General features: G+C 36.8%; 1 protein-coding gene across 17 annotated transcripts in view; it reads right to left on the reverse strand.

Annotated features, from left to right (window-relative positions):
* The window catches only part of LOC132205125 (calmodulin-binding transcription activator 1), a 242,176-nt gene that overhangs the window by 90,416 nt on the left and 128,326 nt on the right, over positions 1–23,434 (reverse strand). Inside the window, exon 1 of one of the 17 annotated variants that reach the window (XM_059634095.1) lies at positions 2,138–2,264. The exons of the other annotated variants lie outside the window; for them this stretch is intronic. Within the exon in view, the coding sequence (XP_059490078.1) occupies positions 2,138–2,201 (64 nt within the window). The 5' untranslated portion in view covers positions 2,202–2,264. Of the gene's footprint in view, positions 1–2,137; positions 2,265–23,434 lie in introns of those variants that run through there. 17 annotated transcript variants of the gene reach the window in all.

The following is a 23,434-nucleotide window of genomic DNA, read 5'->3' on the forward strand; positions in this document are numbered from 1 at the left end:
ATTTATGGATTTTCTCTTTTCATCTCGCGCGTTGATTTATGTAATTGCCTGTGAAATTCAGTTTGGAGCAAAACTTGCTTTCCGCACTCGCGCTCTTATCTCTAATTATCCGGCGCCGGTAAGTGAGTTAAGGTCGCGGCGCAACTTTTCAACAAGATTTTTATCGTTGACACACGAAAATGCGCGCCGGCTATTAATAGAGCCAGCTGGAATTTTTCACGGTCTAATTGAATCGTGGAATAATCGAGGGCGATTCAACCCATTCAGGTCACCGTTGTGAAGTTCAAGTTTATGCGAAATGCTGGATAATTTACTAGTAATATAATTTGTGAGAATGTTTCTACAATATTTTTTTTTTATTATCGCGCTGTAATGTTGATTTTTTGATAACAAATTTGTGTAATCTTTTGTATACTATGAAAGTTAAATAGGAGATAACAAATACGTGTTTGTTAAAAAAAGATTAAGATTAAGATTTCAGGCCAAGTTTTAAATTATTTGTTGAGTTAATTTGATGGCAAATTCGGCAAATTCTGTTTATATCTTTTCAATTTAAACAAAAATAACGTAGAGGAAATAAAGATAGTTTATTTTAAAGCGTAAAAGTTCTGAAACTTAAATTGTACGTTTTTTTTTTAATTTTTAACTACAAATACAACTATAATAATTTTTTTGGTATAACATTATAAATATTGAAAATTTACGCAATTTATTTCTTTTTTGAAGGGATTAAATTATTTAGTATCTACTTAATTTTTTATAAATTATTCAAGATTTTAGAGTTTAGATTTTGTAATTGTTTAAATATGTTAAACAAAAAAATACTATTCAGGCGATTTTTGTAACAGATTACAGATTAGCTTAGATACAAATAATTAAATTTATCTTAATATTGTCATGTCTTATTATATGAGAACTGAATTATTGCGAAGAATTATGGACTTTTAAATTATTTGAAATAAAATATCATAAAATGAAACTTACTTTTTTAATTTGATACTGTATATGATTGGAACAAAAATATTTTATATTGACGGTTGTTGACGTTTAGAGGATTTAAATTGGACTGCTGAAATGTGAAATCCATTATGAAGGAATAACACAATAGGAAACAGGAACAAATCCATTTTGTCGGCGCAGAGTGCTGTGCTATTTATTTAAATATCATTACGCGACGCGTACAGCCAGCAGCAGGCTCTGGCATAATAAACTGATTTATGGGGATTCGGCGTGTGTGCTAATAAATAGCGCCATCGCGGGCACACAAGTGACAATGAAATGCCTCTGTCTATTCCCGCGTCATTAGCGAAAATTATATTGCATTAAAAGCCAACAAATCACGCCACTTTATCGTGGCATGTGATATTGTATAATTTTGTAGATGATTCGAAAGGAAGTTTTTTATCCGTCGACAGCGAGTGGGAGGAAGACGAGTTGGGGGCTGTGATATACAGAGAGTTACAGAGGGAAAAGAGATTTCCAGCAGTTTGACATGATGGATGTAGAACGCCATTGTTCACTTCACTTCAATGATCCATTAATACTACACGGGAAAACATGAAAAGAAAAACTGTTAGCGAAAGAGAAGCTGAGAGAGAGGAAGAGGAGTAGGGACTTTCAGGGAGGAAGAGAAAAAACATCTTTCGACAGACTGAGAGACTAGTCGGAGAGAACAACTTCCCAAAGCTTGGATTGCTAAGGGCAATTAGAACAAGAAGAGTTTTTGTATGACGTAAACACTGGTCAGATAATAACGGATAATTTTATTAATTCCAATTTCCAAAATAAATTTCATACAAATCTCTCTTATAAATTCAGTCCAGAGAAGCCCTTGTGAAATATATGCGATTTAATAAAGGGACAATTTTAATGAGAAATTCATTTGAATAAAGATAATCTTTTTTGCACTTAAAATTCACGGGCTAAACATGTTTCCACCATAAAATGCAAAATTTTACAGAAGGTTTATTTTCTTTATATCTGTAATCGAATTTAAATTTATTCTCATTAAAAAAAAATGATTTTTTTTTGCGCTGTTTAATTTGATAATTTAGTTTAATTAAAAAAAAAAATTTTTTTTAACTCCTCAAAGTGCCAAATGATTTATGATAAACAAATAAGATACACAAATAATCACCACGTATTTTTTTTTTCATAGTCGGCGAAGCATTGGGACAGATCGGAAGTTCGGAAGCCCGCATCAGGAAAATCCTGGGGCTTTGGGCATCCGTCGTCAGCAGCGTGTGCGGCGGATCCACCTGAGAATAATTCAGCGGCGAGAAAATATAGCCACGCGATGGCGGCGGCGGTTCGTATGTATACAGTTGCATGTCTCGATGGTGAATTATTGATTGGGCGCGCGCGCGAGAGAGCGAGACATTTCATACATCATTGCATGCCGCTCATCCAAATCCACGTGCAGCCCTTTCCGAGTTTACGGCTCCGTATGTACTGAACATATATGGACGCATAAGTACATAGGACATTTGTATGTGCCGGGTGCAGAGAGAGAGAGAGAGAGCGCAGCATGAAATGTGACAAATGCGGCGTCGCGTCCGACAAGAAGGGCGCGAACACACACAACTTCCTGCCCGCCTTTCAAGCCGGCTATACTAAGGGACGTGACACGCGGCGGACACGATAATGCCCTCGAAAATAATGCAAAGGACGCGTGGTGCACTGCTTTCTGTCACACACGGTCACTAAACAAATGCATTGTTAAATCTCAGTCAGAGTAGAAACGATAATAATCAAATTTTCTATTTTTAGTTATAAATCGTACATAATTTAATTTTAATTTTCAACGTCAGTTTGCTGTTAAGTGAAATTTAACACTCCCATTTTACACATTCTTTTTAAATTTATTAAAAAGATGATCAAATTAAATAATTTTTTAAGACTCCAAATTTGCAACTTTGAATTGAATAGAGCTAGAATTGCACTATTTAATTAATTTTTAGGTTAAAAAAAAATGTTAATTGTCTTTAATATTGAAATTGTCGTTTTATTTTAAATTTGACTTTTTAACATTAATCATAATTAAGTAAAGTTAATTTCAAGTGGCGAAAATGAACATTCAATTCTTCATTAAATTTTAAATCATTTTATCGAAGATGATTGAATTAAATTCAATTTCATGTATTCTTCCAAATTTTAAAAAAAGTTATGAACAGCTTGGTCTCATTAAAATCGTACAAAATATTACATAAAAATAAAAAACGACTGAATAGGACTATTGAGGGAGATTTGCTTGTATTCTTTTGTTATAGAATTTGATGTTTTGTCCGTTTCTACTCCATAAAAAAAAGAAATTTCTTCTTTTCCTCACGTGTGTGTGTGTGTGTGTCAGAGGCAGAAGAACTGCTGGTTGTTGATTGATCCGATTGATTTCCCATGGCGCTATTCGCACGTCGATCAGCAGCCTTGAGAAAAGGGCACGTCGCGAGCGAGGTGCATTCGACGCCATTCAGCTGGAGCGTCCCGGAGCGCGGCGGAACACCTCTCGTGTGCGTTTATCTCATAATTGTATCTTGCAAGACGGATCTCATTCAGGCACGTATGCCGTCAAAGACTCTCGTATCACGAGTTGATGAAAAATTAAACGCAAAGAGCAGAGCGGAGGAGCGGCAAAAATTGTTTATGCATTACACCGGCAGCCCCGTGTGCAACAAAACTTTGAGCTCTCTATCGTATTAAAAAAAAAAATACATACATGACGTTGGTGTATAACTTTTATTAAATTTTTTATCAAACGCCACGTCGACCGGGATATGCACGTTAGTAGGCGACATCAAAAACTAAAAGATCTCCTGGAGCTTATCGTGGGTGAATAAAAAAGTTTCATTTTGTTCACGACGTTATAGTTAAAAACTCCCTCATGTGATGTTTCAATTTTTTCTTTGAATTTTAGCTTAAGAAAGTAGAAAAAATAACCAAGTCTTCAACCTTCGCATTCCTAACTAAGAGAATGAAAACTCAAACCAGAGAATCGTATTTAATTCTCACCATAATAACTTTTAGACCTTTTCGAGGGGCGATGTTATTATTCTAAATTTGACTCATCCTTAATTGAGGAGTGACCCCATGAAATATGTCAAATTTTGGCGGCATCTGATCGAAGTTTAGTCAAGATTTTTGGAATCTAAAATCAAAATTAAAGATTTTTTAAGGTGTTGACAAAAAGCTATACTTGTCGAAATCGTCAACGATAAATAGGTTTTAAATTGACTTGTCGGTCCCCTGCCCCAGCGGACGGACCCAATTAACAGCCATTTACACCGCAAACCGTGTCACGAGTGTGGCCAGAGGTATGATGCATATCGCGCGCGCGTTCGGCTCCGAAATGGGCGGCCGTAATTATTATTATTGTGCGAGTTGTAAAAGTAGCTTATGTATATCAAAATGTGATCCATCAGCGTCTGTCGTGATTATGCTCCCTGGGCTTTATCGTACACAAATATACAAGTTCGGCTGAAATGAAACAAAACGCACCGAACACGCTATGCAAATGCCGAACCTACCCCCAGCCAGACACGTGCGCACATGTGTGTGTCCCGAAATAAAATTCTATTGGGTAATTCCAAAACACAGAATTTAAATATATAAATGAGGAAAATAGTTAAAGGTTAAATTTCATTTATACTTGTAATTTTTTTAATTGAAATTCAGTAAAATAAATATGAATTATAAAATAGTTGGTAACGATTAGCAGAATTCGCTTCACTGAAATAAAATTTGGCCAACTAATTATATTATTTTAATTTTTCAGATTTATATGACAATATAATGGTAAAATGATGGGTCAAAAAATTTTGTTTTAAACAAATTTTTACTATCTTAATAATTTTAAATTTAAAAGTAATTCAATGGTCAATGACAATTTCCAACCATGACTGTTTACAAGACATTTTGATGAATAAATTGGATTGTTTTATTATTTAATCTCTTCACAAGTCATTATGTCATTCATAAACAGAACAGAACGAAATGATACAAAAAATTAATAATATCGTTGTTTGTTCCAGTTTATTGGTCAAATTTATTTATTTATTTCAAATTTGTATATTCTCGATTGTGATACATTGTTACATTGAAATTTGAAATTACGCAAAATAAATTAATTTTTGATAACTGTACACAATTTTTGAAGTAATTTGCACCTGAGTACATAAATAATTAATATATTCTGTTTATTAAAGACTTGCGAACTGCCCTACCATGAAATGGCTGCCACGCGAATATTTATTACTGGATTTTCGCCTTAATGAGTGATTGCGTGAGGCAGTCTTGGCTCATAAAGTCGAGTGTTGTTGGCGAGAAGTTATTGTTAGTGAGTGAATGTGCACATTTCGAATATGTACAATAATAATGTGAGCACAAGTGGAGCGGCGGGTGCTACACGCGTATGGCCAGAGTATATGGCATTATCGACATGCGTGTTGCTTGGTAACAGCTCTATTGTTTTTGTGACCAACTTATGAGACCATGTGCATATATTCGGGCTCGAGGAAAAACTAGAAAAAATTCCAAGTGCAAAGTATTAAATAAACTGCCTTGTATCTTAATCGGTCATGAAATACAGACCATTTTCTCCTTCCTGCGTGGGTTGGGCAAAGACTTCAAGACTGCTATTATTATTGGTTATTATGCTTCCCGTAATGATGTGTAATTTATGTTTCGCGTGTTACGTGATTAAAGATTGCAAACGCAAATCTCAATTGTAAACCTAATTTCAACTCTATTTTCCTCTGATTATATATATAGGCGGTTAAAGAAAGTATAAAAAATTTGCATTGCATTTTGTGATATTATCAGTAAAGAGTACAATATAAATATCCACATTTTTATTTATTAAAGAAATATCAAGTTTGTTTATGTTTTATGGCATAATTACAATTACAAACATTATAATATTATATAAGATAGCTCAAGATAGCTAAAAGTTGAGTTGTATTGAAAAAAATAAATAATAATGCCTTATTTTTTATCTTTCATTTAATTGTTACATAATATGTATTTTAAATATTTGTTTACTGAATCACCAAAAATAAAGCGAAGAACTTGTGTTTTGGAAATTTTTGGAATATCTTCCAGGGAACACTCATACCAAAGTTTAAGTACTAATTAAACAAGTTATTTAAAACAAAGTTAATTTCATGAAATCAAATAATTTTATTTTCTTTTTACTGTTTACGACTAGATCAAGTTGCGCATGTGAGAAAATTGAGAGTACTGCTTTTTTAGAGGTTTAGCTGCACAAACAGTTTTATTACAACTCTACCTCAAATTTGGTGGGATATGTAGTGCGAGAGAGCACTTTAGCCCTTTGTCGGAAGATATTCCTCCATAACAGTAATCTCGGCGAAAAGTTGTTCTTTCGCGACGAGCAAAAGAGCCAAAAAGTTTTTATCAGGCGGCTGCACATTTGTGTGTTTCTTCCATTGTGTGCGTGGCGTGGCCCGGTGCCGCCCTAGCCTTTGATAAATATGCAAGCGGAGGTTTTTGTGCTCATAAAGCAAATTGAGTACGTAATTTCGCCATACAACGCCCTGCTCTCTCCACCCCCGCCCCTATTCATATCAGTGACGAGAGCACGTCATCTCTAGGGCCCGCCGTAAACTTGAGTAATTTATACACAAGAAGAAGAACAAGGAGCGCATCCTGTGCGATGCGGGTTGCATATGTCGGCAAAGTTTATCGAGCCCTAAATCAACACTCACAGGAGGTAATAGCCCGAAAATTCCTGCCTCCCCTCACAGCAATATGCACTTCCAGGACCATCGACTAATTTTCATAATTAACTCGCTAAGGGTGTTTTTCGTCGCCGAAAATTCAAAATTGCTATTTACATAAACGTACCCCGCCGGGCCGTAATGACAAGTAGCAAGTGCATAAATAATTCAGCCACACTCGCGTGTCAAATAATCACACGGGCCGGGGACGAAAAGTAAAACCGAGGTGCTACAGCTACTACTTCTGGAGAATCGTATTTTACCAGATTATTTCCGTGAAATGAGGTGGATGATGAAAATTCATTAACATAATAGAGTCGGACGAAAAAATTGTAGTGCCCTTCGTGAGCTAAATTACTTTCACTTTTAATTAAGAATAAGTGGAGTGCATGATGAATAAATTTCATGCCAGCCGAGCAGCTGACCCGAAAAGAGCTAATTTTCTTGAATTCCGTTGATATATACCCGCCTTTAAGTTTGACCATGCAAATTGATGCTCTTTTGTCGTCTATTATTTTGCTACAAATTCCTCCGATGTAAAAGAATTGGAACCTGAATTTTCAGGAAAACAAATTAAATATTAGGCAAAGGTCCTAAGGTTCAATGAAAATTTCCTATAGAAATTGTAACCTCAAATACTTAAAATGATCTGGAAATTTAGTTATATTATTATTCAAAACTTCATTTCACAGCCTTAGTTCCTGTTCCTAACTTTACTGCTAATTGAGGACATCATGGAACTCCGTTGATTTATTCCTCTCTTAGCAGCTCCTACTGACAATGGCCGCGCAAAGTGACGCTCTTTTTGTCGCCACTCTCCCGTTTTTCTGCGAATTCCACTCGGCGCGAGGCTCTTCTCTTTTACGAGAGCCGTACCTTCCTGGGCCGCTCACGCAATATAAACAAAATAAGCGGCGAAGCTGCTCAGACTGCTCCGCTCTTTCTCATATAAAATGCTATCTTACTTTATATTTGGCTACAACTTTTCTCACACACACGCAGAAAGGGAGAGATGAGAAAAGAAGAAGTGAGAGGGGCTCTGAATAGAACAAGTTACTCCTTTGTGGCGGCGGTGTGGAGGAGGGTGTGTGGGTATTACGCGCAGATATGCAGCTCGACAAACATCAAACATTCATACACTACACACCCCGTATAAAATAAGTGCCACTGTGCATAATAACGCGGTTGAGAAATACTGCGAAGAAATCAAAAGCACGGGATACTAACATGTACTGATAGCCGAGAATCACGGCGACGACCTTGCGTTTTGATGCATCTTTACGAGCAGCCGCTTTAACTGCCGGCGTGTGTAATTGTGTTTATTGTTGAGAGCAAGAGGCAAACTTTTTAATTTCTTTGTCTTATTTCTGCGGTTATTTTTGCAGAGTTTAAGCGACTTTGCCCTTCATAATTCTTCCCGGTGCATCTGGAAGGCTTGTTTAACTTTTTCTTTTTGTCATCCAGTTTAAATATGACGGTTTTAAGTAAAATTTACTGGGAATGCTCAGAATTTTAGCTCTTTTATTATTATGTTTTAACCAGTCATTAAGCAAAGTGCTTGTTATTTTTGTTTATTGTTGCATATTTTTTTCATTTCAATTGCAATTTATAAAAAAAAGGACGTTATGTATACTTTTGTTTTTTGTTATTGCAGTTAAAATTGTTTCATGCTCATAGTGGCTCATAGAAAATCCATACCTCATCAATTGTGATCATGCAATTGTCTAAATTTGCATAAGAATGTGGAAACAAATTGACTTCAAAAAATCCTCTATCCGTGTGTGCATCAAAAGCCTGGAAAGTGAATGAAAAAGGTCGGAAATATAATGAATTTTTAACTTAATAGTCAAACAGCGCGGTCACTAATGGTAGGTCAATATTGGAGTAGGATTCGTTCGTTCGTTCTCTCGTTGGCCGCGTGCAAAGATGTGAGGATGAAAATGAGCGGTGGCAGGCAAGCAGGGGTGCATACAGAGCAGATATCGGACATCAAAGTAGTGCGCGGCTGACTGCAAAAAAGAAGAACGAGGCCGTCGCTTGCTCGGGGTTAATGAATCAAACACGGAGAGGAGGGAGGCGTTTTGACCCCGATTTTTAATTGGCAGCGTTTTCGAGAGAGAGACCCATTATGTCTTGGAGACAATCGGCGGCCGTTTTAGTGGCTGGTAATGGCGAAATGAAGAGCTCTCGCGAGTTCAATGCCTGGCCCCGGGGCTTGTTATATTGGTTCGCTGCATGTGTTTTTGACAGTGGAGAGGGAGAGGAGAGATCTTGCTTGCCAAGCCATTATCATCTCCCGTTCACCCTGACATGTGTTATTATTGCGTCGGTACGCCAGCCTTTGTGCGTGTCACTTTGTTGTTGTTGTTGTTGCATTACTATTGCCATTGTTTCGCTTTGAGGATTTGCTCGGGCCCGGAATTAGACGCCAAGTGATGAAAGGGGGTGATTATTATCTCAAAGGCAGCACCGCGAATTAGAGCAGCCGAAATTGGTTCCCGAGTGTGTGTTTCCTCCTGCTCGGCGCTCGTTGCCTGATTGGCTTTGGTTTTTCCCGTTTGTTTTGTCGGAATAAATTTAAATAAATGTTTAGGCAACCTGCTGAACTTGGATGACGAGCGTGTTGCATACCTATAGAATTTTAGGCAAGAAGTAGTTCTTTTCTTTGGAAATTTACACTAATGAATTCAAATGTTAAAAGTCAACTTGAAGAAATCAACAATTGGAAAAAAGAAACGGAAATTAAGCCTTCTGGTCAACATGATTTTTTTATATAATAGATCAATATAATTTTTCTTCCACAGCTAATAAAAAAGATCCAAATTAAAATTTAGTCCGATATTTAAATTCACCAATACAAACTACTTTTTTCTGAATAATAGTGATATAATTCGAAGGAAACATAATATAAAATATTAGCCAAATCATCAGGAATTTTATTTCTTCCGTTGAGTTATTTAAAAATTTTTATTTATGTTTTAATTTAATATTCCTTACTCGAATAGGGAATAGGTTAACATTCATGCCGGCTGTGTGCACATTATGACCCATTTAACTTATTGCCATGTGAACCAGATTCTCAGAGTCGGAGCTGATTGTGAGTTACTGAATCAATGTTATCGCAAGCGTATAATTACATCTGCTATAAATTAACGACGTCCTTATCCATTTAAGTTGTGGCGGCACGAATCTCTTCCAAGTTAATATTTGCTTTGTCACATCCAACTGCGAATTGCGCCGGGCGAAAAGTGTAAAATTGTTGTTGACAAATCAAATTACAATTGTCAGCGTGTTGAGGGCGCCAAAATGAAAAGCAGCCAACACGTCCTGCGAGAAAGCAGTCATGTCACGCCGAAAATATCAGCACTCCCTCCTCTTCTGTGGAAAGGCGTGTGTGTGTACGCGAGTTAATATTTCGTGTCGACAGCCTCAGAAGAAGAAGAAAAGTCAGTAGTTGAAGAAGGCGAGGAATTAGGGATGACATTTTTGGTATTCCGCCGGCAATGCGCGTCACAAAAAGTTTAGACTTTACATGCTCGCGTTGATGTCGGCCCCTGCAGTTAAATTGAAGCTGAAGTGTAAGATTTCATTACGCAGTTTGTAAGAATGTGTCTGTCTCGCAGCTTTTGTGGGTGCTTCCTTCTTTTTATATGCAGAAAGAGAGAGAACAGCTCACCCCTTCGCTCTCTAGATGGGCCTTTCAAGTTTCTGCCCGGCTTTAAAATCTGTCCTTGGTTGTATTAGCAAAGGCTTTCAAGCGGCGCATAAAGAGCGAGCGCAAGTTTCTTTCTTGGTGTCAGCGATTTTCGATCTGGGACGTAAAATTCGGCCAAGTGTAGAGGCAAGAAGGGACGAAATTTCATTTCACCCTTTTCTCTCCTTCTTATTTTAAAAATTAATCAAAGTCGCGCGCGTGTAAATGAACGACGAGCCTCTGTATTTTTCATCTTCCGTCTTTCTTTCTTTTTATGAATTGCGAACGACGCGAAAGTTGAGTGAGTCTTCTTACACTTTTCACAATCATTTAGCCGGCTAGAGAGAACGTCAGGAATTCTCTTTTTCCCTCTCTGGCAATTGCCTCCTTCATCTCAGAGCTCTTCTTTGTTTGCACGGAGCGAAAGAAGTTTTGAAAAATAAATACATACAAGAGGAGAGACTTCTTGTTCTTAACTGCTGATAAAACCCCAACTTTCTTCTCTCGCTTGTCCCCGGTATTATGTTCCACCCTTGGCTTTTATCTCATATAAAACGCACCCACCTTTTTGTTTACTTCTTCCAATCGACTTCCTCCAACTCCCCTCCATATTTATCGCCCTTATGTTTCCCCTCATGACCTATATTTTTGAACTCTCTCCTTTTCATATTAATTGTGCCCCCGACGGATAAATCAAGGAGAATATAAATATATTTATGCCGATTCGAATGAGTGAGCAACGTGTGCGACGGGGATGAAGAGGAAGAAAAGTAGCGCCCGCCGCCAGAAAATCAATGATGTCAAAACACACAAGGCCGGAGGGGATGTGTGTGTTTTTGAGGAGAAGCAGTCAATGGTGCATGCCATGCATCTGGAATGGAGCACTTACTTATCTCGAATACACTCCGATCAATTCCGAATACTTTTTCTTTCCTTCCACCGGCTGACCGAAAATAGCAGCAGTTTGATTGCCCGCTTGGAAATAGTAAAAGTTGTTCAATAACCAATTTATGGCCTATAAAAAACGTCCCGCAGATGAAGAAGTTCGTTTTTTTCTTTGTTCGCGCGCCATGAAAAGGGCAATAGGCGAAAAATTGTTACCGCACCTTCCTTCCTTAAAAAAATGGGTGGCCAAAAAGAATAAAAAAAAAATCAAATCTGGGGGTATAAAGTCTGTCTGTTGAATTGTATAAAAATAAAAACAATAAAAAATTTGCAGAAAATTTACATGTTATGAACCTGGTCTGTGATATAATTTTATAATTTTTCAGCTTAATATGGGATAATTGTGGCTTGAAATAATCTTTTAAGACCTATAAATAAATATATTGGTGAGGAATTTGATTGACTTTTTTCCAGCCCTTTTAATTAATAAATAAAGCACCTCTAAATCTCCAACTACCGGTCTCTAATTATTATTTGTATAATTATCCACACGGCTGCTCCTGCCAAAAGTCCCGAGGTTCTCTCGCGCAGACATGAAAGCTCATTTCATATACGTATTTAATTGCTCCGGGATGAAAACTCTGCCAACTGTACACCGGCAGCGCAGCCAGCCGAGCGCATTTGCAAACTTTATATGTGCGAGAGAGAAAAAGCTTGTTATATTTAAATTGATGTTTCGTATCGCTCAAAGGGATGAATTAATATATATTCGGCGGCAAAAAGATGGAGAGGAAGCTGCACTGCTATTCGCTTCAAGTTGGTGGAAAAAATATGGCCGCTCTCTATATACCAGAGGGAGGATGATTTTAATGAAATGCATTTATTTAATCCTCTTATGTATTTTTGAATGCATTTCCATTGTCTGTGTTGAATTTATTCTAGAGTGGTGTGCATTCACTCTGAAACAAGCGTATCAACGGATACACATGCCAGCAATTTGATTAAAAGCAGCAGCTACGAAATCAATGCCGAGTGTAAAGTGGGGCACATTTCAACAAAGACCAACAACGTACAGCAACTGCTTCAGATCAAATTAAGAATTCTTAGAAAGCATTGAAATGAACAAATCGAGAACGATTTGATCTCTCTGTCTTTCATTACCCATTTGTAAATAGTGAAAAAGCTTGCTGTTTGATGATATAGTTCATGCTTTGTGTCGTCTGGCTTTGGTTCAACTATACTCAAATTTTTGCTCAACTTGCAAATGTAAGTGTCCTGCTTTCTAAATTCATATAAAAACTGTACATCGTTTAGTTAGAAGTTTACATCATTTATAAAAGCTGCAAACTCAATGATGAAAATACAGTAAACAGTAAATTTGCATGGTCCTATTTTGTATTTTAGATACTTTTTTTTAGGTAAATATCAGTAGGATATACATTATTAAAAATACTATTAAAATTTTATGCAAGAAAATTAATAATTCTTTGATGCTTTTCGATGAATTTGTGAAAAATATTTTGGGTTTCATAATTAAAGGAACGAAGAAAAACAATATTCACAATTAGAAGCTTGAGAGGGTTTAAAGGCTACTGCCAAAAGTGGTATTGTATCTGAATTTTAATATTGTTTTTCAAATGTTTTGATAGGTGAATCATTAAATTTATCCTCAAAATACATATATTTACTATATTCTCATAAATATAATCTGGCTTTTTCCCTCCCAATCAGTTCCGGTGAACTTAAAACAATTTTTAAATTACTAATATTGAAATTCAAGCATTCTAATTTGACTTTCAATGTGTTTGAATGCTTTCTATTCAAAGGTACGCCTAAATTGATTTAATACCCCTTAAATGATGCCTGTTTATCAATCGGTTTGCCAATCTTGCCCTCTCCATTTGATCGGATCTCACAGAAAAAATTTAGATCCGCATCGTGTTTACTTTTGCGATACTTCAGCTATACTTTTGCTATTCACTTGCTTTACTTTTTAAAAACTGTATACCTGTTTAACACGGGCCTTATGAGGGAGGGTTTTTATACCTGCTCGTCAAACTATTGTGTTTTGTAAAGAAAGGAGGGGGAGGGATGCAAACGCATGTATTTTAGAGCGCGGCCGGCAAGGGTCGCGCAGCAGGCGAGCTGTCAAAAGTAAACCTAGAGTATTGCAAATGTATGCGTGCGGGACCGAAAAATAAGCGTTTTAGACCGCGAGACGTGATGAATACTAAAAGTATACTAGAAGTATCGCAATTGTAAACACGATGGGTACCTAACCGATTTCTGTGAGATGCAATTATCTCGAGCAGTTCTGTGTGTGTGTTCCTGCACGATAATTAGCCGCCACAGAGGTGCAGGCCGCTTTGATTGTTGCATCACCACATGCTAATTAGTTGGCACTTTGTCGGAGTGACTGATTCTCAAAGCCTTTGACGCGCAGTCGTAAATAAGGAAGCCGTCTCTGACAAGCGATATCCTCCCCCGCACACATACACAAAGGTGGCCAACGACCGTGCGCCTACGTACTAACATATGTTTGCCCTCACTCAAGCTGCGGCAGACGCCATTAATTCCGGCGCCGCTATTTTAAGTGAGAGTTAATCTTGTCGAAATTTACTACCAACAACTGCGCGCGAGTATTATTCACTGGCGCGCCTCTCCCGTTGCTAATCTAATCATTAATTTAGCACCTATACTGCACACACACACACTCTATCCACTCAAACTATTCACCGTGGCCTATAGAGAGAGGCAATATCTATACCTGACAGAGTTCGAGTTGTTACATCGCTCTGCGGTTTCGCACACGGCCGACGAGAGTTCGGCTGCCGCGCTTAATTAATCAAACTTTGGGGGGCCACGATTAACATGCCCAAGGTACACTTTTAAACCAAGTTCAAGCTATAGATCTAAAAGTATGATTTTGACGTCATGCCTATGTGCATTACGTTTCAAAAAAATAAAAATTTCTATTTAATCATTCTTAATTCAAATAATAATGAATGGTTTTTCTATAAAATATTTTTCATGATATTCTTTAATGCGAAATTAATGTGAGGAATTAAGTATAAATATCATAAATATTTTAAAGTTTGGATATAACTTTCAGATTGAATTTTCAATGCAATTTTATATAATATGTAGATATAAATTGAAAAATTTTTAAATGACAAGGAAGTTTTGCAGATGATAATTTAATTTAAATGACTATCATCAATAGTATCTTTGACAGTATTAATATTTAAGTGAAAATGTAACTATTGGAAACTGGATTAGGATGATTTTTTTAATTTTAATTACGTGTTTGGCAATAATTTGTAAAATTAAGAGGAATTACAATTGAACAAATTTTTAATTTTCCAATTGTATTATATCAAATCCTAACCAATAATTATTTTTACCTTTTAACAAATCAAAAGTTTAATGTAAATTAAAAAAATTTGTTCAGGTAAAGAAGTAGATTTCTCTTGTGATCATAAGATAAAAAAAGGACTGAAACTCATCCGCTCTTCCAATATAAAACTAATTGGAGGAAAAACAATTTTTTTGCTCAGTGATCAATAGTAATCTGAATTTTAACTTCTTGTATTTTTTATAAATAGATCGCTTATGTGATGTGTCGTTTGGTGCCACTGTTGGTAGTGCTTTGAATAATTTGAATTAAGTGGCAATTAAAGGCAACGGTGCTCGGAACCACAGGGACAAACAGTCGTAGATATTATTATGGACACGTTCAGATACATGTGCATTTTCCATTAATTATATTCGACCGGCGGTGGCGGCGCCATCGAAATTTGCAATTCACAGCAAGCTGGCACTTGATATCTGGTCTAATTTAAGCGCGTTGGCGCATAAACAGTGGTAATGAGCGGCGGCCGCGGCCGATTTTTCGATTGGAGATCAGCTGATTTTTATTTGGCCCCTCGGTGCGAAACGGGACGCGCGGGTTGCAATAAATAATGCCCCCGCGCTAATAACAATTTGTATGCTGTTAAGGGCGAATGTATAATTCAGCAGCAGCTATGGAAATTCATGAATAATTCCAAATTATCAAATTGGTTTTGTAGCGCGGCAAAATATGCAAGTCAAATGAACGGAGAATGATACATACGCACACACCTTTGTGTGCGCCCGCAAATTACAAATCCATAGCGTCGACAAAAGTGATGGTGGGCCAGATAAAGAGAAGAAAGTTAAAAGGGCCATTTGAGGGCATCTCTAGTTAATATCACATTATTATTATTACTATTCCCCGGGGATGAAAGTTGCATTTCAATAGCGTGACTTAAAAAATATATTGATTGAAGGGCAAGGTGGTCAATCCCAGTCCATTCACACTCTTCTTAAACTAACAATAAGTTTTGTTTTGTGAAAAAAATATTTATCTATATATATATTGCCAAAAAAAAAAGAAAACACACAAAATGTAATGTTTGGTTTAATTTTATTTGTTTATTTAATTTATTTGCGAAACAGGGGAAGGAAAAAATCGCCTCAGATGTATGGCAACAAATTGTTTTTTTTTTATTATAAATTAGTTTTGATAATTATTGAATTGTTGCTTTAATCACAGAAATTGTATTACAAAATTTGCATAGAACTGTGTTTCTGTAGCAATTGGGCTTTGCAACTACTGGATGTATCGGACCAGACTAGCGATAAGGCGTTGGAAAAATGTACGTGATTCCCCGGCCGCTTTTATTTTTCTTCTCTTTCTCTCTAATATGATAAAATTTACAAGAAGGAAAAGCAGGGATGAAAAACATACACAGTCTGCTCCACTCTCGTGATCTGCTTCTCTGCATATATCGGAATTTGCGCCGGCCGGGTTCAGTCATGCTCAAGTATTGCGATAACCGAACGAAAAGAGAAACGAGAGGAAATGACCCGTTCAAAGGTATAAATTGGTCGGCGCTGTTTTGTGCGGAAGGCTCAATAAATTTAAGCACACACCATTAGTTAAGAAGAGTGATATTATTACACATACAATAGGGCGGATGTGTCCTAATAAAATGTGATGCGATATCTAATGATCTGTTGAAAATTGAGACCCGATGAGCTCCGAAAGGAATTTTATCTGGCAAAAAGAAAAAACTAAAAAAAAGCGCTCGATGCGTGCAGCGAAAAACTCGTTTTCATCCCCTCGAGAGCGGCGACGATTTTGTGAGCCTTTGTTTTTATTTGCAGAGCGGACAATCAAAAATTACGGCTGCGCGCCAAATAATTATCTCCACTGCAATAAAAATGCGGGATTATGTTTTAAATTCAAATGACACGGAAAAGACTCTTTTTTTCTCTTTAATGTCGCGTCGGCAAATTGCTTGATAAGAATTTATTTGTTTTTATATGATTAAAAAAATCCAGCGGGCAACGAGAATTCGCGATTCATTGCACCTGAATTTGCTGTCGAATTTTTCCCCCGTTTTTTATTTTCTTTTTATTGCACTTTGGCTGGCGGGTGGAAAAAAAAGAAGAAAAAATAAACAAAGAGAGAGAGAGAGAGAGACGGCATTCTCTTGAATTAATTTTAAACAGCCCACTGTTGCTGGCGTTCTGTGAATGGCCCTTTCTCCGCCGGCGGACCCCTTTTTATTTTTTTGTTTATTCGTTTTTGTTTCGCCGGCTGCTGCTGCTGCTGTTGTGTAAAAATGTTTTGGACCGGCGAAAAATGAATATTCTCCCGTTGCGTGTGTAAAAACACACACGTGTGCACGTATATTTCAGAACAATAATAATGCCAACGTAGGAGGTGCTGAAAATGTGCACCACAAGGCAAGCCTGACTATTGTAAAGAAAAAATACAACTTATGTGAAATTATTTGTTGACAGTGCGTTATTATGTCAGCCTATTAAGATTATTGAAGTTTCCGACAAAATTAGTGGGATACTGGTTAATAATTGAAATTAAAATTGAAAGTTTTCATTAAAGATCAACAAAGGGTATTGAACAATTTTTCCTTACAAGATATCAACGGACGGTAAAATCTCAATTGGAAGCTAGTTTTTCATATTTTTTATTTATAAACCATTTTCTTCTTCGTTGATAACAGGAAATTAATTTATTGCGGAAAAAGTTTTTATAAATAATGCAACAAATATTAAAATATTGTAAATAGGATAAATAACAAAATGTTTTAAATAAAATACATTTGTAATTGAATTGTTTAATTATTAATCAAAAATTATTTTAGTAAATAATAAGAATTATTAGTAATGAGTTCTAAAAATATTTTATTTCTTCTTGTTTAAGCTTTTCCAAAGTTTTGCACTCAATTTTTACCACCAATATCTCGTAACTCATAGGTACACAATCAAACTAAGTATATAGCAAGTTATTTTTGGCCACGATTAGATTTTGTAAACTTAAAACTATCAAATATATGAATTTTTATTAAATCAAATCAGCTAATTTCTTTATTTAACTTCCATGGAAAAAATTGCATACAGAAAGAAGCTCAAAATTTATTTACTATGGAGCACTTGATATTAATTTCAAACATTCTAAATTTCCCAGCGCCACGAGATACAAAGAATCTGCATAGAACACTTTATCTAAAAAGCTATAATGGTCTATAACAATTTTGATGTACCCATGTAAGGTATAAGAATATTAAATTAAATTATCTCAAAATTTGATGTAAAAGTTATTGTACAAAAAGAGGACAAATAAATAATTCTCATATTGTTTTTATCTCTCACGTTATAGTTTTACTTTAAAATAATTTTTTGGTTGGGGATACGGTTTGAATGTATATATTATGTGGTGTGTGGCAGGGCGGCTCTTGCTTGCGAGAGAGTGAGCGTGTGCGGCAGATAACGTTTTCAACTCATAAAGTTTGGGTGCCGCCGCCACCGTCAGAGATCGGCGGTACCCCAAATAGCCGCTGTGACACGCAAGCCACCAGCTCTCTGATGATACTAATGGTAAAATAAGAGAGAGTCGTGGGTGGAGGCGCGGCCGGGGTGGCTCATTTTTATTAAAATATACATACACGAAAGCCGGTTTGTTTGTTTGGGCCATCGTCGGGTAGGCGCTGCTTAATTAGCAACTTTCGCTTGCCTGCCGAGGAGAAAAGCAGACGGAAAAATTTATGAAACGACAGCCGGAGGAAAATTAGAGTTCTCTCCGGAACGCGAAAAATCGGCGCGCGCGGGCGAACAAGAAAAATAATATATAAAAAAGCGGGGTAGTTTCTCAACTTGAGCTGGGGGACGGTTGTCTTCCTCCTCGTTTCATCAATCATTCAGCAACGAATTCCTTCGCTTGCACCCGTAGCTCTTGTCTTCTCGCGCGCCAGAAATGATACAGTTGTAAAAATACGAGGAATTCCGCGCTCCTTGTTTTCAAGTCGTGACAGACAGAGAAGGTGAAATATAGATGAGAGGGAAAATATACACACAAGTATAATAGGAATGCCTTTGTTGGAGAATAAATACAGCGTGCGGAATGGGTGTCCGCCGTAAAAAAAATATAATACGCGCGGCCCGCAGGAGCAGGAAACAATAAAAAGTTTATGAACTGTATCAACTGTGTGTATACGGCACATTTTATTGCGTTTTATAGGTTTCTCCCGGTTAGTGAGATGGCTCGCGGGATTGGCTAGCCAAATTTTTATATCATAATGGAATTGTTTTCTGTTTTTATGTGTTGATCAAAATTATAATTTTAGATCGAATTCAGAAAATCCTGCTCAACAAGTTAATTTCTAAAGTGCTTATAATTTTAGAAATGAAAAAATTTGCAACTTTAAAAAAAAAATTAAATTATCGTTTTTTTTTCTTTTGTCGACCAAAGTTTTCCAAATGGCGTGACTTTGGGTGTTTGCAAGGTATATGATGGATTTCAAGATATATTTCTACAAGCTTACGTAATGTGCACCATATAGCCTGGAGTGTTCTGGAACGTCTATATTAACTTTGGCAAAAAAAAAAATCCATCACACCTTTGTTTGGTATGAAAAAAGTAATTAAACTTGAAAAAATTGGCTGGTTTAGATTTCCCAGATAAAACGTTTTCACTACCCAAAAGCTATATTTATTAACAGAATAAAATAATTAACATCATGACAATTGAGCTTCTGCAACATCTCATAATGCTCTAAGAAATTTATATCACTATAATTATTCATTCCATTAACATAAACAATCAGAATTCACATCATCATCTGGAAATAATATAAAAGTGAGAGCACCAAAAGAGAGCAAGTGAAATTGCAAATTTATTTTAATAGCATTGAGAATATAAAAATGACAAAATATTTTTTCCTATTTCGATTCTCCTAGTAAAATAAACCAAGCGTGGTAATTTCAAAATACTATATTAATAATAATTATACTCTCTATCTAATATTTCAATTGTAATATTTTATATGAAAAAAGGTTGATACACATGGAAAAAATTAAATTTAACAAAATATATTTAATACTTTATTATATTAATAACATTTTGCAAGCAAAAAATAATTTTACTTGTGTAATAAAATTGTAATTTAAATTCCCTAATTTTTTTGTCACATCCAAAGCAACGATCCATAAGTTGTTTATTAGAGTTTCAGGAGATCAGCGTACATAATATTGTGGTGTATTATCCAGTAGTTGGCCTTTGACGTGGCAGCAATACGGACGGCGTCGCGCAAATATTGAATGGGGAGCTAGACTTGCGATCAGAGCAGCGAGATATGTATGTGCACAATGGCGAGTCCGTGTTCATGGGCCAATAAAGAGCCATCTTCTGCTCTCGATACGCCCGTGATGGCCTTTCGGATTTATTGGCAGTCATGAATACATCAGTCGGGGGGCGTTTGTGACGAGCAAACCACTTTGTCTGGAGAGATAGAAAGAAAGAAAGAGGCCTCATCGTTTCCACTTTAAAGAGAAAGAATGAAAGCACGGCGTTTAATATTTGAAAGATTCGCCGCATCTTTCTTAATACGCGGAGGAAACATAAAATTTTATAGCCGCCAAACTTCTTTTGCCTCTCTTCGGGGCCGCGGAGGAGAAAATATTTAACTTCGGTGCTTGTTGAGGTAGAAAGAAAGTGAGTAAGTGATTCTCGCGTTGGGGCGGGCGCGAGGAAAACGGGGCTTTTTTCACTCAATCCACGCACCGGAGATCCTCATTCTGTATTGACAGGAAGTAGACAGCATCACTCCTGAGATCAAAAAACCCTCGCCAACGAAATCCGCTCGCTCTCCGGCCCAAAGTAGAGGCGCACAAGAGGTCCTTATGGCTTTTCACTCCTCCTTCATATTTCGCTGCAGACACACACACACTACTTTTTTTGCTCCCGCGCAATCCCCGGAGACCTCTGTCGACGCCGATACTGCCGTGTGTATATTTCGCCCTGCTTTTTGCATAGAGCCCTGCTCACGACTACAGAGTCACCGACACCCCCCGTGCAAAACTTTGTATAAATCAGGACAAATGGGGGCGGCTTCCGAACGACCCGGATTTGGCCTGCCGTGATTATTTTAAATTTCGGGGAATTTTTCACATGATAAAATCTAAGCAAGAGAGATACGAATATCTTGGGCGAGCGAGCGAGTCTCATCCAGTATGAATAATAAAAAGGATTTATTCAAGAGGGTCCAAGCCGAGTAATTCTTATGCTCATCCAGTCAGGAACAGAGAGAGAGAGAGAAAGGTCCTCCTACTTTCTTTCTTTTTCGAACATGGCCAACAAACTCGCCCACGCGCCTCTCTCTCAGAAGGAATCCGAAATGCGAAACGAGTACATGGGCTGGCGACGGGGCTGCAAAAGAAGATCCGTGCCCGGAATATTGCAAAAAGGCCAAAACTCGCTACACAACTCTCTCTCCTCCCGCATCTCACGCGTGCTTTTCCAAGACAACTTGCCGCCGCCGCCGCTCCTCTCGAAAGTAATGCCAGAGAGCTGCACAATGGCAGCAATATACTCGATATAATAAGATGCCGCCGCCTCTCGCTCGCTTGCTCCTGTTTTATGATAAAGTTTTTGCCGCCAGCCAGCCCGACCGACCGACATATGTGCGAGGCAAGCTCGTGTACACAAACTTCTACATGATTGTGTTAAAAGGCGAGAGACGCCGTGTGCAGGTCGTGCAATTTTCTTTTCAAATGTGTGTAATATTTCGGATTTGAATTTCATAGTTGGTTTTTGATAAAGCTTTGAGTTAGAGCCCATCTGACTTTAGAGCCAAATTTCACACGAAAGAACTATTAGAATAACAAAATTAAAATTTTAGAAAAAAAATCTTTCAAAAATATTTAATTTTTAAATACTTTACATTAAAACAATTTAATTTATTATTTTTTTTTATCAAACACTGACTCTTTTATAATTTGCATGTTTTAGTTAAGTATTTTATTTTTAATCCTGAAACAATTGTATTTAATTCCTACATGATAAGCCTTCCACTGATTAATAGTAAAAATCTAATGATTGATTGAAACGTATGAATGAGATGCCTCTAAATGCTATTTTTTTAATATTTGAATTATATATTATTGCATTAATTACATTGCTGTAGAAGCCAGACAATGAAGCGATTGAAATAATGAAAATTAAATTATTCTTGTTATCTAGGTGTCAATTAAATAAATATTTCATCGCTCAATTTATTGATTATTTTAGAGCAGTTTCTTAAAATTTCATTTGATTATATAATATTTGCACGCTTATTTATCTATTTGTTAACAGTTTCCACAAAATTAATGAAGTCGGCGGTTAGGGGTGCGTTGATCGGAATAATTAGTTCAAACCAAAACGGTCTAGATATAAATCAGGGCGCAGGGCTGCTGAATGTCAGGAGACGGGGCGGCATTATGGATAGCCGGCCGGTGGTCATCCATCCATGCATCATTATACAGGCCAAGTTTATGGCAAGCAGAACAGGTCGCAGAATAACAATATGTGTGTGAGCGGGGGTGCGACGGACGGCCACCCCCGCCATAAACCACTAACTGTTATTTGTATATGCGGCTTTGATCCACGCCAGACTGCTAATATTATTTTCCAAACACAAAAACTGCATGCATGCGGCTCGGACAAGCGCGCGGCAATAATACACACGCCAGTGGCGAATAAATGTCCATGGATTTCAGCTTTATGGTAATTCATCTGTTGGCTGCTGCCGCGCTCATGTGTCTTTTTATATGTGTGGAAAAAAACAGAGCATGCGGAGAGAGAGGATTGGTGTGTTCCGCGGAAACTGCGATTTTTTGCAATTAAATGTTGGTCTAACTTCACAAAAAAAAAATGTGGATTATAAATTCTAACTGGAATCATGGATATTAAAAAAATTCAAAACTTTATGGTGACTTTTTCAAGAAATTTCATTCTTTAACAATTTTATTGGAACTGAAATAAGCTCTAAAAAGGATCAAGTTTTAATTCTTTACATTTAACAAATGTTGCTTTTAAATCAATCATTTCAATTAATAAATAGTAATAAAAACTTTCAAAGAACTTTAATAAAAATTATATTATTATGAATATTTGAAAAATATTTTAGACTAGTTATCTGAAGGCGTCCAATAATTAAAAACTCTGTCCATCCGTCCGCTGAAAAAAATTGCTACAAAAAATTAATTTCTTCAATTTTAATTATAAAGTCACAAAAATGAGGTTTATAATATTGATCAATTAATTTTTCAAATTACAAAGGATTTACCACACACAAAACTTTGTTTAAATAATATGCTCATTTCTTTGAATTGATCTTCCCATTGAAATAATTCATAAATGTAAAGGTTTAGCTCGTTCTATTATTTAATATCAAATGATGTTGCCCCCACGCAAATATCAAACACAGTGTAGCTCTTGTAGCGCCGCAGCTTTCACATTTCGCGGTTTGCGATTCAATCGGAATGAAATTAGTGAACCGCGGCGATAAAAGTGTAACGAACCGCCGCGACCACATCATTTATTTGATGCAAAGGTGTGCTGTCGAGGGAATTGAGCTCACACTCGATCCGACGGCTCACCACCATTGCATCCATTCCCTGGAGTGGTGGCGAGAGAGAGAGAGAGAGAACGAGGGCTGCAGCTCTCTTCCATTCTGCCAATGCTTACTTAATCTCATTGGCAAAAACGTCACGTTTTATCTCGGCAAACCCACTGATAATTCTGGCGCTGCAAAGA

The sequence above is a fragment of the Neocloeon triangulifer genome, unplaced genomic scaffold, assembly GCF_031216515.1.
Source record: "Neocloeon triangulifer isolate White Clay Creek 2 clone unplaced genomic scaffold, ASM3121651v1 ptg000001l, whole genome shotgun sequence".
Lineage (NCBI taxonomy): Eukaryota > Metazoa > Arthropoda > Insecta > Ephemeroptera > Baetidae > Neocloeon > Neocloeon triangulifer.